This window comes from Thamnophis elegans, chromosome 3 (assembly GCF_009769535.1).
Source record: "Thamnophis elegans isolate rThaEle1 chromosome 3, rThaEle1.pri, whole genome shotgun sequence".
In the NCBI taxonomy this organism is placed as follows: domain Eukaryota; kingdom Metazoa; phylum Chordata; class Lepidosauria; order Squamata; family Colubridae; genus Thamnophis; species Thamnophis elegans.
In genome coordinates this window covers 35,834,432-35,854,789 of record NC_045543.1, presented here as the reverse complement: position 1 = coordinate 35,854,789, position 20,358 = coordinate 35,834,432, and the positions used below count along the sequence as shown (strand labels likewise).

Below are 20,358 nucleotides of genomic sequence, written 5' to 3'. Positions count from 1 at the left end.
AGCCTTTGATCATTTCAGTTGCTCTTCTCTGAACTTTTCCCAAAGTCTCAACATCTTTTCTGTAGTATGGTGATGAAAATTGGTTGCAATATTCCAGGTGTGGTCTTACTAGGGTTTTATAAAGTGGCACTAATATTTTACATGATCTTGATTCTATGCCTCTGTTTATACAACTCAGGTGTCAGATCCTTTTGGATCTTTGGCCTACCACACTTTCTATTATTTTACTATGCTGTTTCTATGGTGGGGAATTGGGAGGGGAGATAGTATGGAGTGGTTTGGTTTGGTTTGGTTTATTGGATTTATATGCCGCCCTTCTCCCAAGGACTCAGGGTGGCGTACAACATTAAAAAAGACACATATTACAAAAGTTAAAAAAAATTAAATAGAATATCCCAAACAAACCCAATTAGGATTAACAATAACATTTTTTTAAAAAAAAATCAATTAAAATTAACAATGGTCAATAATTTATTTTGTTTTGTTCATGCCAGGCTGGCTTGCTGGAAAAGCCAACTTTTTAGGGCGCGTCGGAAGGACCGGAGGTCGGGGATTATAGGAAGCTCCAGGGGCAGCTCATTCCAGAGGGAAGGCGCTCCCACAGAGAAGGCTCTCCCCCTGGGGATCGCTAGCCGACACTGTCTGGCCGACGGCACCCTGGGGAGGCCAACTCTGTGGGATCGCACTGGACAGTGGGAGGCTACCGGTGGCAGTAGGTGGTCTCGCAGGTATCCTGGGCCTAAGCCATGGAGTGCTTTAAAGGTCATAATTAGTACCTTGAATTGCACCCGGAAAACAACTGGCAACCAGTGCAGGCCGCCTAAAAGGGGTGTAACATGGGAGCACCTAGGTGCCCACATGATAACCCGCGCAGCTGCATTCTGGACCAGTTGAAGCCTCTGGGTAATCTTCAAGGGCAGCCCCGTGTAGAGAGCGTTACAGTAGTCCAGGCGAGAAAGGACAAGGGCATGAGTGACTGTGCACAGAGCATCCCGATCCAGGAAGGGGCGCAACTGACGTACCAGGCGAACCTGGTAAAAGGCCCCCCTGGTCACGGCTGTCAGATGTTCTTCTAAACTAAGTCGCATATCCAGGAGGATGCCCAGATTGTGGGCTCTCTCTGTGGGGGCTAAAATTTCTCCCCCTATCATCAAAGATGGAACAAGATGCACAAATCGGGATGATGGAAACCACAGCCACTCAGTCTTGGAGGGATTGACCTTGAGCCTGTTCCTCCCCATCCAGATACATACAGCCTCCAGGCATTGGGACATCATGTCGAGGGCATTGTTTGGGTGGTTTGGGGTACAGCTGAAAAGTTGGGTACCATCAGCATATTGATGATACCGTACCCCAAAACCATGGATGATCTCACCCAGTGGTTTCATATATATGTTATAATATATATGAAATAATATATAAAGCAAAGGTTGGAGACCAGACGATAGTTGGCTAAAGAAACTGGGTCCAGGGAAGGCTTCTTAAGGAGGGGCCTCACCACCACCTCCTTCAAGGTGATGGGAAAGCCCTCTCTCAACGAAGTGTTGGTAATCACCTGGAGCCAGCCTCGTGTCACCTCCCGGGAAGCTGAGACTAACCAAGAGGGATACGGGTCCAGCACACAAGTGGCAGCACTGAGTCTCCCCATAATCCTGTCCATGCCTTCGGGGGTCACAGGGTCAAACTCATCCCAGATGGTCTCCACAAGATTCTTTCCCATGAACTCGCCTGAATCTACCCAGTCAGAGTCCAAGCCTGTCCGACCTGAGTGATTTTATCCTGCAGATACTGAACAAATTCTTCAGCCCTACCCTGCAAGGGGTTTTTCCCAGTTCCTTGGTTAAGTAAGGAGCGGGTCACCCTAAACAGGGCGGCTGGGCAGTTATCTGTGGACACGATAAGAGCGGAAAAATGTTGCCGTTTTGCCGCTTTTATCGCCACTAAGTAGGATTTAATATGAATTCTTACTAGTGTTCAATCAGATTCGGACCGGCTGGCCCTCCAACCTCTCTCTAGGTGTCTTTTCTGGCATGTCATCTCCCGGAGCTCCTCGGTAAACCAGGGAGCTAACTGGGATTGACACCGGGTCAGAGGCCGCAAAGGCACAACACGATCCAAAGCCCCAGTGGCCACCCTACCCCAGGCTTCCACTAGGGCTTCGGTCGAGTTGTGAGCAAGGGATTCAGGAAAAGTCCCAAGCTCCATCAGGAACCTTTCAGGGTCCATCAGGCGCCTGGGGCGGAACCATCTAGTCGGTTCCGCCTCCCTGCGGTGAGGGGTAACAGTATGGAAGTCAAGCGTGATGAGGAAATGATCCGACCATGACAAGCATTGGATAGAAATATCCCCTAAATCTAGATCATTCATCCATTGCCCAGAGACAAAAATCAGGTCGAGCGTGTGTCCCCCATTATGGGTGGGGTCTTGAATTAACTGAGTTAGGTCCATAGCTGTCATGGAAGCCATGAACTCCCAAGCTGAGTCGGATGTCTCGCCAATGGAAGGCAGATTGAAATCCCCCAGGAGCATAAGCCTGGGGAAATCAACCGCCAATCCAGCTAACATATCCAGCAGCTCCGGTAGGGGCGATGAAACCTAGCAGGGAGACAGGTACCTACTTGAATGTGAAGGCCCACCTGAACTTGAGTAAAATGCTATGTGGCCAAAATAAAATTCCTTTCTGGAATTTTATTTTGAATCCTTTGTCTTGACACCTTTGCACCTGATCAGATCTGGATGGGTGGAACAGCCAGCATGACAGTGGAAAATTGGACCATGTGATGGACTTGTGGGTGTGGGGGCAAGATCATGAACTGTAACCTGGGTGGGGAAAACCGAGAAGCTTCAGATTCGGGTTTTCCCAGATGTGCCAACATGGCTCTCTTAATAAATTGGAACTTTATTTATAGAGCCTTGGACTCTGATTTAATTTTGGATGCTACTTGGAATGCTGACATTAACCCAAATCTCCCTTAAAATACTTCACCAGCTACTCCAGAAATTGGGGTGCTGTTCGGGGTTCTGATTCCTAGCAGTGACCCGAGCTTGGGCAGTGAAAAATCTCAGTGAAGATGGAGGAGTAAAAGAAAGCCATGGGGAAAGCAGCAGATGATGGATCATCTATCTATGTTGAGACCATCTATGTGCCTTCCAAGGCCATGGTAGAGGCTGCAGAGAGGGAACTTCAGCTGGGAGACAGGTGCTAAGAGCCAACCCCATGGCCTCTCTTGCAAATGGAATTAGCTCTGCAAGATGAAGCCTCAGGATTTATTGCATCTAGGGAGTTGCTGCTGGAGCTGCAGGTGTTTGCAAGGGCAACCGTGACACATGACTGGAGGAGACCAAAGCAAATGCCAGCTAGCCAATCTGATAATTGGGGACCCCTGCCACCTTCACGCAGTCAATCTCTGACCAGTCTCCCAGACCAATTCAGACAGCTGAATGTGAATGGAATCAACCCTCGCCTTAGCTCGGGACCACCTAGGTGGACCCTGGCCCAGCCCACATTCTCCTTCCCTAATAGAGACTCTGGAGTAGAGATCTTTGCTCTTTCCACACAGCAACAAGTGGATCAGGCCAACACCTCGCAGAGGGGTGTTCCAGAAGAGAACCAGAATTGGTGCATCACCACAGTCTTTCTGGACCACGATCTTCACCCCCATCAAAAGCCCATTGCAGAAAAAACTTGCTAGAAGACCTTTGGGCCGCTGAATGCAGACAAAGCAAGCTGAGAATCCCCGTCCCCTCAGGGGGATAATAAAAGGCTACCGGTGCAGTCAATCTGGGCATAGAGCATCAGAGTGCCTGGCTTCAACCTCAATCCCACAAGAGTGCACACCAACTGCCAGTGGGACAAATAGAAGGCCCCGAAAGCCACAAAGAAAGTCATCTGGCCCAACAACATGAGAAATCTGATCCCCAGCCTGAGGACATAGAGAGTCCGACCAATGGGGAAACCCCTCCCACTTTGGAGGAGGAGGAAAACAGTGAAGATGACGCAAAGCTAAGTGTACCCATCCACCCCTTTGCCATCAAAGCCAAGCTCAAAATGCCCGAAACAGGGGTAGAAGGGGAAGTTGGAGTAATCATGGACAGCGGCTGCACCCGATGCTTAATCAGCATATCTATCGTGGAGCAGCTAGGCATATGCACAAGACCCCTAGCCCATCCCATTCGGTTTGAGCAGGTGGATGGAATGCTAATTGGTGGGGCCCCAGCCAAACTAATTACTGACTTAGTAAAGTTGCAGATAGGCTGCCACTATGAATTCCTCAGATTCATCGTAGCTCCAAAAATGCATGAATCAATTATCTTGGGGCTTGCATAGCTGGACAAGTGGACCCCTACAATAATGTGGGAGGACAATGTTCAGAAATTGATTATAAGCTTTGGGCCGCTATTACCGGTGAAGCCAGAGGGCCACCTGGGGACTATCGAACCCAATAAAGCAGACTGCCCAGAGCCTGCAGCCCCTGCAGCAAAAACAAAAACCCCAGGAATCCAGTAAGTGCCAAAAGAGTACTGGGGCCTGTCAGGGGTTTTCAGTGAGGAAGATTGTAACTATCTCCCCCCTCATCAGCCCAGTGATTGTGCAATAGAATTCATATTTGGGGCTACCCTACCAAAGCCAAAAATGTACTCCATGACTCTCAAAGAGATGGTAGAATTAAGAAAGTACATTGGCGTCAATTTGAAGTGGGGCTTTATTAAACCAGCTAAGTCAGAAGTAGCAGCCCTAGTGCTCTTCAAAGAGAAGAAATATGGCGGGGTTCATCTCTGCATTGATCTGCGAGGGATAAATGCCATATGTGTAAAGAACACCTACCCACTACCTCTCATGAAGGATATGTTGAACCACTTGGCTAAAGGCAAGGTGTTCACCAAACTGGACTTGAGAAAAGTGTACTACTGCATATGTAGTATGTAGTATGGGGGTGGGCCGGAGCATTCCGGTCATGATGGGGAGGGGCAGGTTTGACGGGAGCTACAGGGCTAGCCATTACCGTGGAAGGAGGGCTCGCTACGTCGCCCTGTAAGCTCAACTCAAGGACCTGGTGGCAAGAGAAGCCATGACCCTGGTCTCAGGTTGTTGTTGCTAAATGCCAGGTCTGTGATTCATAAAGCTCCCCTCATCCAGGACTTAATACTTGATGAGGGGGCAGACCTGGCATGTATTACTGAAACCTGGCTGGCCCATGAGGGAGGAGTCCCCCTCTCATGAAATGTGCCCGGAAGGGTTTCAGGTGCTCCACCAACCACGACATCAGTGAAGGGGTGGGGGAGTGGCAATTATTATCTGAGGATCATTAGTTCCTCACAGGATCCCTGCTCCGGAGACTGTAGAGTGTGAGTCCCTTCTCTTGAAGTTAGACCTAGGGGTTCAAGTGGGCTTGCTTTTGACGTACCTACCTCCCAGCTGCATCACAACAGCTCTGCCTGCGCTCCTGGAGTCAGTAGCCGGGTTGGCGGTTGAGTTCCCCAGACTGATAGTACTGGGGGACTTCAACCTGCTGTCCCTAGGCGAACGCTCTGACGGGGCCCAGGAGTTCATGGCTTCCATGACAACCATGGACTTGACCCAGGTAATTCAGGGTCCGACTCATAGAGCGGGACACACGCTTGACCTAGTGTTTCTCTTGGGGCAGTGGAGACGTGATCTTGAGTTAAGGGGTATAGAGATCTCCCCCTTGTCATGGTCAGATCACTTCCTGTTGAGGCTTGATTTTTGGAAGCTACTCCCGCACTGCAGGGAGGTGGAACCGATTAAGTGGTTCCGCCCCAGGCACCTGATGGACCCGTTGGAATTTCAGAAGGAGCTTGGGGAGATACCTGACTCTCTTGCCCACAATCCGACAGAGTCCTTGGTCACCACGTGGAATACAGTGGCTACTGAGGCACTAGACCGGATTGCGCCTTTGCGGCCTCTCCGCACCAGTGGATCCAGGAGGGCACCTTGGTTCCCCGAGGAACTCCGGGAGATGAAGCGCCAAAAGAGATGCCTAGAGCGACGCTGGAGGGCTAGCAACTCCGAATCTGACCGAACACTACTAAGAGCCTTCACTAGGACTTATTTAGTGGCGATACGGGCGGCAAAATGTGTACGTTTTTCCGCTCTTATTGCGTCTGCAGAATCTCGCCCAGCCACCCTGTTTAGGATAACTTGCTCCCTCCTAAAAGGGAAGGGAAAGAATAGAATACAGAAAGAGGAATTAAATGGAGAGGAAATCTATTTCAAAGGTCAAGATATAGAAGAAGATAAAATTAAAGAACCTATGGATTTAAAGAAAGAAATTCCACTAGCAAAAGTTTTGATAACACTGATGACAATCAAAGACAAGCTGAATAAGGAAACAGAAAGAGGGCATCAAGATTATATGAGAGATCTTATAAGCAAGGAGTTGCTAAGAGGAGTCCATACAAAACTGATCAAGAAGATGAATGATTTATATTCATCAAGGTCAGATATTCATCAAGGTCAGATAGGTGTTCTCTTACCATTTTCTTGATTATTTTAATTTTTATTTCTAGTTTGTCTTTTACAGTAGTTTTTTGGGTACGTTGGACTGATGCAAAGAATGAGTTAAGCAGCTCTGCTTTCTCCCTACTGCCAGTCACTTCCTTGCCATCTTCTCTCTTTAGTGGGCCCTTGATTTACATGCCAGGGGTTAGTTTGAGTCACCATATTTTTGCCATATCTTAAATATTTCTTTGTATTCCAAGAATATTTTCTATATAGTTTCTGAGAATCTAAAAAGTCCTTACCTCAAAACTCCCAAAGCCTATAACAGTGATGGCAAACCTTTTTCACCTCGGGTGCCAAAAGCACTTGCATACTACCCCCATAATTTAATGCCCCCCCCAGTGCCATGCCTCCAGCACATGAACACATGACCACCACCACCCTCTGCCCTGCGCATTCACACACAGCTTTCTAGGAGCCTGGGGAGAGCAAAAACGGCCTCTCCGCCCCCTGGAGGCCCTCCGAAGACCCTCCAGAGGCTGGAAACAGCCCATTTTCCGATTTCCGGTGAGCCTGGTAGGTCCATTCTTCTTCCTCCTCAGGCTCCAGAGGCTTTCTAGGAGCCTGAGGAGGGTGAAAAATGCCCGAACATGCAAACTAGAAGTTCAGGAACAAACTTATGGGTTGCTATTGGGCCATTTTTCTCCCTCCGGAGGGAGAAAAACAGCTGAAAATCAAGGCCAAAAATTAGCTGGCCAGCACGCATGCAACATGAATCACAGTGAACACAGAAATATTTTTTCATATATTCTATATAATAACTGTTCAACATAATCAGTAGAGAAATTTTTTTATCTTAAATATATTTATTTATTCATTCACTTGTTACATCATATAGTTGCCTTTTAAATATAACATTCTAATAAAAAAAAACCTAAACTACATGTGAGTCAAATGAATGTATTCATCCTAAAAAATAACTATAACATTTGATGTTAATTGATACTTAATTCTAAAATAATTATCCCTATTAGATACTGACCTGGAATAATGCATTCTGAAATATATTTTTCTAACTGGGTGCGTAACTTTGTCTCTGTGCCTTGACACCCATGAGTTCCATTATCCACCAAAATTAGATGAGTATGGTTATTATCTAAACAGTATAAAAGGTCCTTTTTCTGATCATCCATGATGTAGCTTGCTGAATAGTATGTCTGGGAATTAGATAAAACATTTAGGCATAAAAATCCTTTCAACATCTTATTTTTTTGCATTACATATTATCTTTGTCAACCTTTTTTCAAATTTTGAGAAATGATGGTTAATAACACAATGCATGCAATTCATTTGGACAAGAAATCACACTAAACTGAGCTCATTAAATTTTGGAATCTCAAACCCTGACCAGAGCTGCATTGGTTGCAATATCTGCAAGCATGGCTCTCTTGAGGTTGCCCATGCATGCTCCACCAGATATGCTAGACATCAGCCTTTTTTCATTGGCAAAAACAATTTCTCCATAAAGAAATGGATGGGGAGTGTAGGAGTCAATGTTTGGGGGAATGAAGAAGTGGACCTCTTGTTTACATTTCACTCATTAACTCTATTCTTGTAAGCAGCCATTTGAAAATTGTGTCACCAATTTTAATATGCAAGTTTCCTTTCATTTTTTAAAATATTTTTTGCTAAATTATAACTTAGTCAAATTTTCTGTGAACATAATCTTTGTTTTATTCTAGCCTTTCTTTATTCTGTCAATTTACATAATTCATTTCTAAGACTAATTTGACTTTCCACATGATTTGCAGCTCAATTTATTGTTTTGTAAATGATACATTGTTTGCAATATTCTTTCAATCATTTCATTAATAATTAATCAAGATCTATAATTGTTCAAGCTTCAAGAACTATAGACTACATAATGTTAAAATCTTGTTTCAAATATCAGCGTAGACATGCAGCAATAGAATGGATTTAAATGAGTAAATAACCTCCTCTATGTAATGTTGGGACTGAAATAATCTTGAATGTAAATTATTAACCAAATTCAGTACCTCAGTATCACAAGTTCTGATAAGATTCTCACGATTAGATACCATGCCCCAAGGAGCTATGCCAATAGCAATCACGTTCTCTTCCGAGTTCCTACTGATAGTATTATCTCGCACTACTTCTCCAATATACTTCATCAGTCCATAATGGGTACCTCCAGTGAATATCCAGGCTCCTGCACAGAGTTTCAAGTCAAACACGTTATTTGTTTATTCATTTATGAATGTGCCACTCAATCTAGCAAGGATTCACAGCAATTTAAAACTAATAAAGCATCCACAAAATTTAGATTGCTCTGTGTTAATTTCAAGCAGAAAGGAGAGCTTCAGTACTCTATATCCTTAAATGGAGGTTGGGTTCATTTTATTTTCTACTTTGCAACAAGTAATAAATTTGGATTATGACTGAATTATTTGAAATAGATGGAAGTAAAACCTCAAATCTACTTTCAGCAAGATTCATGATGAAATTATTGAAATGTCTATACATTACACATTATTTTTCAAAGGAAATACAGTATATAAATAATATACCTAATCACATAACAGGTTCCTATGTCATAGTTTTAATTGAATCATACCACAAATATACTTCCAATCAGATGTTTAAACTATCTTAATTTCACTGTGTGTTTTAGAAAGCGGTTTAAAGTAGTATTTAAACTAAATTATATTGTTCCATTTAATATCAAATAGGATGCAAAACCTGGAACTGCAAAATAGTAAAGAGCAACCAGTACAAATAGAATGAAAAATTAAATGACAAGGTGAACAAGATATGACTACAGTATGGGGAACACAAATAAAGGAAAAGTTATCTATATGATATAAAAAAAAACATGAGAACATGTTTGACATCTCTTTCCCCCAAGTTTTATCAGCAAAACCATTCAGAAATATTTTTCTAGTTAAACATGTTCCATTTAACAGACACAGATAGATACAGATATTGTCAGCCCTGAAGCCATTTTAGGAGCATCTTCAGGGCCACAGTCAGGCCTGTTGAAGCTCTGGGGACGTGAAGTGGGAGAGGGGAGGTAGAGATAGCTGTGGGGACTGTGTAGCCAATATAAGGTTCTTTCCCATGGGAGCCAAGGATGCTTTACCAGGTATTATAGGGGCAAGGAGCTGAGACTACGACCTTATTGGGCCATGTGATGGTGTGGTTTTGATTGGGTGAGGAAAACTCTGGGTACCACCAGCTATGCCAATATGACATTCTTAATTAATTCATACTTTGAAGAAACTCTAAGCCTCAAAGTTTTGATTACTTTGGGTCTGTTATTTGGAACCCTGACAGATATGTTGACAAAACTTTACCCTTTAAATATTTTACTATTTGCAAATAAATTCCCTCTGTGTCTTGGACAGGCAGTGTATACATTCAGCTACTACTTCTAGATTTCAAAACTCAAAGTAGACAAATAACATATTTAAAACAGTAACTTGTATCCTACCAAATTTTACTTATTTTGGTAAATAATAAAAGTCTAGGCAAGGAACCTGAGCATGCTTAATCAGAAATAGTTTTTAATGTAATATAATCGGTTCCACCACAAAACCGCGGACGACAAAAGCGCGATCGACGAAAGCGCGCATTTGACGTCATCACAGCGCGACGAAAATATCGCGCTGTGATAGAAAAATGTAAAAATAAAGCGAAAACCTTACCCTAACCGCCCCAAACCTAACCCTAAACCTAACCCTAAATCTAACCCTAAACCTAACCGTTAACCTAACGCTAAACCTAACGCTAACTCTTAACCTAACGCTAAATGTAACCCTAACGCTCTAAACCTAACCCTAACCCTTAACCTAACCCTAACCCTAACCCTTAACCTAACCCTAACCCTTAACCTAACCCTTACCTTTATGTGAATCGGCTTGCTTTAATTTTATTTTTATTTCAATTTTTAATTTTTTTTGTCGCACTGTGATGACGTCAAATGCACGCTTTCGTCGATCACGCTTTTGTGGACCGCGGTTTTGACGGGTCATGATATAATCAGTTTATTTTTACAGGCTGGAGTATTTACTCCATATACAGTATGATCTGCCTCATGTACTTTTCTGCTCCATATTTAACCTAGTAAAGCTTATTTATTTTTTCCTAGGCCAAACTTGAGAAAAAAAGGCCTACTTTACCTTTGGACTGTGCAATATAAATCAACCGGCTGACAATTTTACGTATGCGTGGCTTTAAAGCAAAATTTTTTGCTCCACCTGTGACAGAGATGATGAGGTTGGGTGTTTTTAGATGCCATTGTTGTGTCATTAGGTCATAGAGGGTTTCAGAGTCTGTGTCACATGACAGACGAATGTACTAAGAAACAAAAACAATTGTTACAACAGGAAAAGCCCCAATTCATTCAAAGTAGATATGTCTTATTTTGTCAGTGGCTTCCCGTTTACACTATCCTTTACTTCTGTTATGAAAATCCCTTTGTTATGCAGATTTCATATAACACGGAATTTCATTTTATAAGTTCATAATCAATGCATATGTTTCCTTGTGCCCCTTTATAACATCTTAATGGGAAAGAAAAATAATGTTTAACAGCTTTTCTAATTTGGAATTTTTTCATGCTACCATATTTTGAATGGACATTCCAATATCTTTTTTTATTATACAGTCTGTCCTCATTTAGGACCCACTTGATTCCAGCAAAATTGTTGCTAAGCGAACTATGTAACTGAGAGAAATTAAAAAAAGAATGAGAAAAAAGAAATCTCCAAGAATCTTGGTAATTTTTGCAAGAGAGTATTTTAATTGTATTTGTAATTTTACTGAGAGTTTCTACCTGTCCAAGTCGATCCAATAGATTGGGCATGCTGCAGATTCTGTCAGCCAAAGAACGTTGACTGGTGGAAAGAAGTTTCTGTAGCCCCACCTTATAGATCTCCCCCTTGGACCCTGCTGGCTTTTTGCAAAGCATTAAAACTTGGCTTAACATTTAAAACCCAGGTTTGGAACTCAGTTACTTGGCTTTGGGCAGCTACAGAAATTGAATAAACAAATAAAATGCTGCTTATGAGTGTGTGCATATAGTATCAATCCAATCTCTCTTAAAATTGTGTCATTCAAAGGCTGATATAAAAAGAAAACACACCAAAAAAAAATGCAGGTGATTAACTTACCTTTCCTGTCTTACCCAAATTTTCAAATTTAATGTCTCCAAAAGCATCAGTTGGGAATTCTTTAGTATGTTTCTTATAATTCCATTTCTCATTATCGTTAATCTGCATCTCTTCCACGTGTTGTGATTTCAAATATCCACATTTACATTGGTTGTCACTATAAACATATACATATGTAAAAACCTTTAATCAAAAGGAGTTTGTTTTTTACAAGGGTATAATAAACATTTTATTTAGCTTTCAAATACTTAGGGAAAAATGCAAAATTTTAGCATTACACATTATGAATTGTACAGCAGTAAAAATAATTCCCACCTTTAACAATCCAATGACAACATAAAATCCTAAACAATCTAGGCCAATACTCTTCTTATAGCAGGAATCTAAATTGAAAGTATCCCTGATAGACTGAACCTTAGTCTCTACTAGAACACTTCTATTGTGAGACTCTTGAATGACTAAGATAGTAACAGTGGGTCTTAGAGCTTTACACAATATTTTAAAGAGAAGAAAAGAACAATTCCATTTACCAAACTTGAAAAAAAAGGTAACAGTATATTTGAACAGGCATATAATCTTGGACTAGCATTTTCATCCATGAAATATAATCAGTTCAAACTGAAGGTTCATATTGAACCTTTTAAGTCCCTCACAGAAAGCAATTCACATCTGACTCAAAATGCAACTATTTTTTGAAGCCACGCCCCGAGATATTGGCCTGTAGCTGCCGCTCTTTTTTTGGCACGAGAAGCCTGAAGCTGCTGGTCTTTTTCAGCACAAGAAGCCTGTAGCTCCTGCTCTTTTTTGTTGCGAGGGACCTGCAGCTGCTGTCTCTTTGGTGGCGCGAACAGCCTCCAGCTGCCATCTCTTTGCCAGCCAGAACCGAGCCAGCAGCAGCCACTGGAGGCTTCTTGCACCGGCAAAGAGTGGAGGTTTCTTGCGCCTGGGAAGGCCCCAGGGAAGGTTAGTGCCAGGAACAGCTGTGTCCCACAACCTGGGGTGAGTGGGCGGCATGCGGGCGGAGGCCCCAAGGAAGGCCAGAGCCAGGGACTGGCATGTCCCCTGACCCGAGATGAAGGGTGAGAGGGAGATAAGCGGGCAGAAGAATGGAAAGAGACAGGTCCGAAAGGTGGCCGAACCTCGCCGTGCCCACCCAGATGTGGGCCTTCGGCTGAGCACCTTACCTTCATGGGCAGCCATGGTGAACAGATTGGGTGAGGAGATCAGCTGCGCCATGTGGTCTGGGCAAGCGAGTGAAGGAGCCAGAGAGTAGATGGGCATGGCTGTGACTCTAGTCACTGGCCAAGGCAGGCAAGGTGAGATAGGATAAATGGTGTGGTGTGGGCGGGGCCATCCAGTGGTGGGATTTGCTGGTTCGCCAAACTGCACTGAATCTTAACAACTGGTTTGCCCAAATCGGTACAAACCAGCTGAATCCCATCTCTGGATAAGGCCTAAATATGCTCCCATTGCCTTGACAGGTAATCCATGACTTACCAGAGTTCATTTAGTGACCATTCAAAATTACAATGGCACTGAAAAATGAGACTTATGCCATTTTTCAGAGTTATGACCTTTGCAGCATCCCCATGATCACATGATCAAAATTCAGATGCTTGGCAACTGGTTCATATTTATGATAGTTGCAGTGTCCCAGGATCACATGATTCCCTTTGGCACACTTCTGACAAGCGAAGACAATGGGGAAGCCAGATTTAACATCTGGGTTACTGGCTTATCCACTGTAGTGATTCACTTAACAACTGTGACAAGAAAGGTCGTAAAATGGAACAAAACTAACTTAACAAATGTTTTACTTAACAACAGAAATGTTGGGCTCAGTAGTGGTCATAGGTCGAGGATTACTTGTACTTGGTGATTCTGTATTCTATTTCAAAGAAGAGAAGTTTCAGTGCCATTTCTCTGAAACTCTATAATATCTATATGATATATAAATATTTACTTACTTGGACTTGGCATCTTTAGTGAAAAACACACACTCTCTCTTCTTAAAGTTCTCTTGAATAAAGTGTGCCAAATCCTTTGGAAGTAAGATTTAAAAGCCTTAGTGAAACCCAGGTGTACACAATTAAAAATAATTAATAATCTTCCTTTAAGCAATTAATATTATTTTTTACTCTTAAAAAGCATTCAATAATCATTACTGCATATGATTGCATAACAAACCTCAATGTATTCAAATGTTGTATATTCTCCCCACCCCCACCCCCTTCTGTTCAGTCTTGTCTGCTTCTTGGAGACTGCCTGGACAAGTCCTTGTTCTTTTCTTCACAATGTTTTTTGGAAGTGGTGGACCACTGCCTCTTTCCTAGGGCTGAGAGAAACGACTAGCCCAAGATAATCTAGTTGGCTTTGTGTCTAAGGAAAGACTAGAAATCACAGCATCCTAGTTTCTGGATGTCTTAACCAACTACCCCAAATTGGCTCTCCGATTCATTTAGTGGATGACCATTTTCAAACTAATGTTGTATAAATTGAATTGATGAAGACTATTTCATTTGCTTTGTTTTTCCTGCCTTTTAGTAGTACTTCAGCAAAACTCATCATTTTTAATTATTACCTTTCTTTGACTGCTTAGAGAACTAGTATACTATAGTGTTCATCTAACAATGTCAAATCTGTAGACTCAGTTCCATTTTTAATTACAGGAAGATATTTTACTGCAGCATTCTAAGAGTTTAAAGCTCCAAATATTGCTTTGATTTGGATTTCTCTTTTGTTCATTTACTTTCCATTTTATTAATTGATAAAAATAAACTATTAATACTTCTGAAAGCATTCTTAATTTACAGCATTTTTGCCCAGTTGTTTAAAATATTTACATAGTAGTGTGTGTGTGTGTGTGTGTGTGTGTGTGTCAGATCCCTAAAAGTGATACTGCCATTCAATTGTGAGGGGGGGGTGCCTTGGAGTCAATTTATTGGCAAAGCCTGCGACAACTGACATTTTACAACTGGTTTCCTGGCGCTGAAAGGCCAGAGATCCCACCACCTTTTGGGGAATGTTTATGATGGCTCTGTGAGGTATTTTACTTTAATGCCTAATGGAAGATAGCTATGGGAATATATGTTTATTCAGCTCTCAGGACAGTTGATAAAGGAAACATCTTCACATTGTATATTGGTTAGAATTTGCATGGGAGGGGTCACTACTGCTTTAATTCTACCTGCAGTGCCTAAGGGGATTCAGATGTTGCTTTGCCTCTAATGGTTTCCATTATTCTTAATTAAAGGTTCCTTTTGAAATAATCCATTTCAAGAGTCTTCAATTTCTTAAGTTAGGAGAGGAGCCTTACATAAAGCAACATCTGCAAATCAGTCAACTAGGAGAGACAACATTTGCTCTACCGAGGGGACCCTGCAAACCATGTCTGAGCACAGCAGTGAACAAGGGGAAGCTGACTGCTGGAGGGAGACATCAACACCCCCCAACCAGAGACCTGCTCCATATACCCTGTCACAGAGGTTGAGGTGAGCCTGGAGGACCCCAAAAAGCCCCGTTGGTCAATCAGCATCAGGACGAAAGATGGCTGGGATGGGAGAACCAGGGGAGTCACTCTTACCCGAGGTAGTCAAAAACCAGGGTGGAAATTGGAGCTAGAAGCCCCCTCTGACCAGGAGGAGCTAAATGAAGCCTCTCTGAGAGAGGATTGTCTGAAGAGACATATAACCCAGTTGGTGATGGAGATTTTGGAAAATCTCAACCTCCGGGGGGAGCCAGAATGGCAACCAAGAGGTGTTGGAAGGGCAACAACCGCAGACTTCCGAGGTGGGTAAAATGAGGACCCAGACTATGGGGGCAATATGCTGACTCTGTAAACTGCTTAGAGAGGGCTGAAAGCCCTATGAAGCGGTATATAAGTCTAACTGTTATTGCTATTGCTAGACTATGCCAGGGGAGCTAACCCCCCTCTGGGCCCTGCTGATCAAGCAGATGGCACAGCAGCAACAGCTAGGAACCCAGCAAACCCTCTCCCCCCAGTTGGGGCATGGATTGGGGGCTGCTCCCAACCAATCCTGAAAACTGCAATTAGACAGAAAAGCTCCTTCCCTTAGGGTGAAGTTAGATGGGAACCTGAAAAAATTGGGATTCTTTCTGGCACACATGCTCACCTACATGCAAGAATACGGGCATGATTTTCAAACCCAAGGATCCCAAGTGCAAGTGGTTACCCTAGTCATGGAAGGAGCCACCGCCAGATGGATGAAGACACTACATGATGTCAATGCACAAGAACTGCGGGACTTCGACCGTTTCATGATGGCCTTGCAATGACATTTCAAAGACTCCCTCACAGACCACAAAGCACATGACTGCTTTAAAGTTGTGAAGCAGGGACGTCGGCCAGTGGCAGAGTATACCGAAGAATTCCGAGACTTGGCGTGTTGTGTGAACTGTCCAGAAGATATCCTGGTAAGCTGGTTCAAGGACGGACTGAGTGATGACCTCTACAATGCCTACGTGGCCCGAGGTGCACCGAACCACCTACATAAATGGTATCTCACTGCTGAAGAGGCAGAGATCAACATGGCCAGGAACCAGTACCGAGTGGAGCGAATGTGGAAGAAATCCCCACCCCAATGAAAGCAAGAGCCTTCCAACCCGCAAACGGCATCTTCTCTGAAACCTTCAGTCTGTTTCAAGTGTGGAAAAGAGGGGCACCAAGCTGCAGAATGCTGTTCACAAGCACCGGCTAGGAAACCAGAGCACCCATTGGGGGGAAACCTACAAAACCGGGCCAACGTGGGAAGGAAATGGCCCTGAAGAGCAGGGAGATCATAGAATCTCCACCCCTCCCCTCTTTGAGGAGGAAGCCCCGGCTTCTTGGGAAGAGGAACCATACTCATTCAGGAGCAATCCAGAGGACAAACCACTGGTAAGCAAACCAATTAAACTGCTTACCCGCCCCCTGTTTATCCCCAACTGGGAGAGGGGGATAAAAATCTCTGCTTTAGTGGATTCAGGGTGCGCCTGCTATTTGATCAGCCCAACCCTGGTAAGGAAGTTGAGGATTAATGAAAGGAAGCTGAAGAGCCCCATAGCTTTTTGCCAACTAGATGGGTCAGTAGCAGGGGGGTGGAGCCAGTTTCATTTGCCACTAAGCCTCTACAGGGCATGGAATTGCCACTAGTTTTGGGTCTTGCATGGCTGAAAAAATGGAACCCCAAAATTAATTGGAAGCAAGACACCATAAGAATGCAGATGCATGTGACTTTTGCTGAGAATCCACAACAGGAAACTGAAGGGGCAGAGCACCAAGAAACAGCAATACCCTCTTACAATGTGCCAACCCAGAGCATACCCAAAGAATACAAGGACTTGGCTGAGGTTTTTAGCGAAAAAGATCTGATGAGCTCCCCCCCCCCCCACCGCTCCACTGACTGTACAATAGAAATTCTACTCAGGGCCAAACTCCCTAAACCCAAGATGTATAGCATGTCTCCGAGGGAGCTGGAAGAAGTGAGGACATTCATTGAGAAAAACCTAGCAAGGGTTTCTTTGAACCAGCCCAGCCAAAAATTGCAGCCCCAGTGTTGTTTAGAGAGAAAAAAGATGGCTCTAAACATCCATGTATCGATTTTCGAAACTTGAATTCAGTCAGTGTGGAGAGTATGTATCCTCTCCCTCACATGAAACATTTGCTAGCACACCTTGCGAAAGGGAGAATTTTTTCAAAGCTGGATCTAAGGGAGGCCTACTAATATATATCAGCTTTAAGGAGAGAGATGAATGGAAAATGGCATTTAACACCCCTCTTGGATGCTATGAATTCAAAGTGCTACCATTTGGGCTACAAGGGGCCCCTGCAGTGTTTATGCAATTAATAAATGAAGTGTTGCAGGAGCATTTATATAAGGGCTGTTTGGTTTATTTAGATGGCATTTTGTTATATTCTGAGACCAAGGCAGAACATGTAAAACTAGTCTGGGTGGTTCTGAACAAAATTTGCTCTGCCAAACTTTATGCTAAACTCTCCAAATGTGAATTCCACCAAGAAAAAATTGATTACTTAGGTTACTGCATTTCACACCAGGGCATACAAATGGATCCTTCGAAGGTACAGGCGGTACTTGACTGGGACCCACCCAGAACACGCAAACAGTTACAAAGCTTCCTGGGATTCACCAACCTTTACCGCCAGTTTATCCCTGCTTTTGCCCAGATTGCTCTCCCCATCACCAAGCTCTTAAAAACGAAGGGGGAGGGTAACCCAAAACCGAAGCAGCCTTTGAACAGGACAATGGAATGCCAAGCTGCATTTGAAAAACTTAAATGGCTGTTTTCAGCAGAGCCAATTCTAAAGCACCCGGACACAGAGAAACGGTTCATCATACAAGCAGATGCTAGCGATGTGGCGATAGGAGCTGTCCTGCTTCAGAAAAATGAGCAAGACCAATTACAACCATGCGTTTACACATCCAAAAAATTGAATGAATCTGAGCAAAGTTGGGCCATTTGGAAGCAAGAGGCTTATGCAGTTCGGTGGGCTCTTTTAACCTGGAGGCATTTCCTAGAGGGGATCAAGATCCCTTTTGCAGTCTGGATGGATCATAAAAATTTAGAAGCCCTAAATACCCCAAGGAAACTCTCCCCAAAACAAGTACAATGGGCTCAGTACTTTAAATGGTTTGAATTTATGCTCAGATATCTTCTAGGGAGGGTGGGATTTTCTGCCAGATGCACTATCCAAAAAACCACAATAGTATGAAGCCAGACATAATCAAACCCATGATACAATACAATCAACTAGCTGCTAAAGTAACCACCAGATCCCAGGCAAAATAAGACCCTCTGAAGGACAATGACACCACCCAAACTTTTAAACAAGCTTTAGTCACCGATGAATGGTTTTTGAGCAACAAATCCAGATGCCTGATGAAAGATAACTTAGCTTGGGTGGGAGGGAAGTTGTATTTTCCTGCTAGCCTGTGCTTAATGGTAAGGTGCCACAGCTCCAAATTAGCTGGACACTTTGATTTTGTGAAAACTTTACACCTCATTAAAAGGCAATTTTGGTAGCCATCACTAAAAAAAAGGACATAGAGAGCTGTCTAGTTAGCTGCCCTGTTTGTGTGGCTGCTAAAAGATGCCAAGGGGAAATCCCAGGACTATAACAGAATGGTAGTGATCCTTCAGCACCTGACTGGGAGCTTTATTACAAAGCAGCAGCACTAACATGGATCAGGGATTGGATAAATTTAAAAAATAAAAGAATGCTAACATTAGAGGGCCACGATTTGCAAACGGGATGGCATTTTTTCCTATGGGAAGAGGGTAAAAAGAAACAAAAATACTTTCACAGACACTGTATTAGAGATGCACTGATATAGGTCTGGAATAAAATTAGAGAAAAACACTCTATGAAAATACCGACATGTCTTTCCACTATGGAAGCCATGACACATCCCAATACACTAGATCTATAAAAAATGGTTAGATATAGTGAAATTTTAGACATCCAAGGAAATTTGAAAACAAATCAGGAATTAAAAGAGCAAAATATAAATATAGGTTGGTGGCCATATCTCCAACTACAATCAAGATACAAAAAGATGTAAAAGAATATGGAATATCCACAGAATTACAACAAATAGATAAAATTTTAATTGGCCCAGAAAATAAATTCATAATGAAAATTTACAAATATTTATTACAAGTAACATTAGAAGAAGAAAAAGTTAAAGGTTGCATGATAGCGTGGGCCAAAAACTTTGGTTACAATATAGAGCTAGTGGATAGAGAAAGAATTTGGAACACACATTATAAACTAACACGATCAGCAGTATTTAAAGAAAATACATACAAAATGTTTTATCATTGGCATTTACCACCAGCGAGATTGGCTAAAATGTACCCAAACATGAAATCGACCTGCTGGAAGTGTAAAAAAAATGCAAGGGACATTTTATCACATATGGTGGACCTGCCCAGAAACACAAAATTATTGGACAAAAATGTGGAAATGGGTGCAAGAAATTACAGGAGAACAAATAAAATGCAAACCTGAAATCTTTCTGCTGGGAATAATCAAAGGGAAATATACAAAGAAAATTAAGTACATATTAACACATTGCTAACCACAGCTAGAATAGCATTTGCCCAATACTGGAAACAAAATAATATCCCCTCGGACGAATTAGTGATACAAAAATTTTTGGATTGTGCAGAGATGGACAAATTAACACTAAAATTAAAAGATAAAGAAGAGTCAGAATATTATGAAATTTGGAACATTTGGTACAAATGGCTGCAAAACAAGAACAAAATTAATGAAGCCGATAATAGATGTATAAAGATGTGTAAACACAGAAGCGAAATGATATATACATGTACAGGTATGATGACATAATAATGTTGATATAATGACTGTAAGGTGTTGTAGAAGGGGAAAAATAATAATAATAAAAAAGGCACTTTTGGTGGCCATCACTAAAAAAGGACATAGAGAGCTATGTAGCTAGCTGCCCTATTTGTGTGGCAGCTAAAAGACGACAAGGGAAAATCCCAGGACTGTTACAGAAGGTAGCTAGCAATAGCAATAGCAATAGCAGATTTTTATATACCGCTTCATAGGGCTTTCAGCCCTCTCTAAGCGGTTTACAGAGTCAGCATATTGCCCCCAACAACAATCAGGGTCCTCATTTTACCCACCTCGGAAGGATGGAAGGCTGAGTCAACCCTGAG

General features: G+C 42.7%; 1 protein-coding gene across 1 annotated transcript in view; it reads right to left on the bottom strand.

Moving 5' to 3' along the window:
• The window catches only part of TRPM8 (transient receptor potential cation channel subfamily M member 8), a 175,729-nt gene that overhangs the window by 147,636 nt on the left and 7,735 nt on the right, over positions 1–20,358 (bottom strand). The window contains exons 3-7 of the mRNA XM_032213076.1: positions 13,620–13,693; positions 11,653–11,809; positions 10,660–10,837; positions 8,518–8,690; positions 7,503–7,677 (exon numbers count right to left, since the gene is read on the bottom strand). Coding sequence (XP_032068967.1) covers positions 7,503–7,677; positions 8,518–8,690; positions 10,660–10,837; positions 11,653–11,809; positions 13,620–13,693 — 757 coding nt within the window. The remainder of the gene's footprint in view (positions 1–7,502; positions 7,678–8,517; positions 8,691–10,659; positions 10,838–11,652; positions 11,810–13,619; positions 13,694–20,358) is intronic.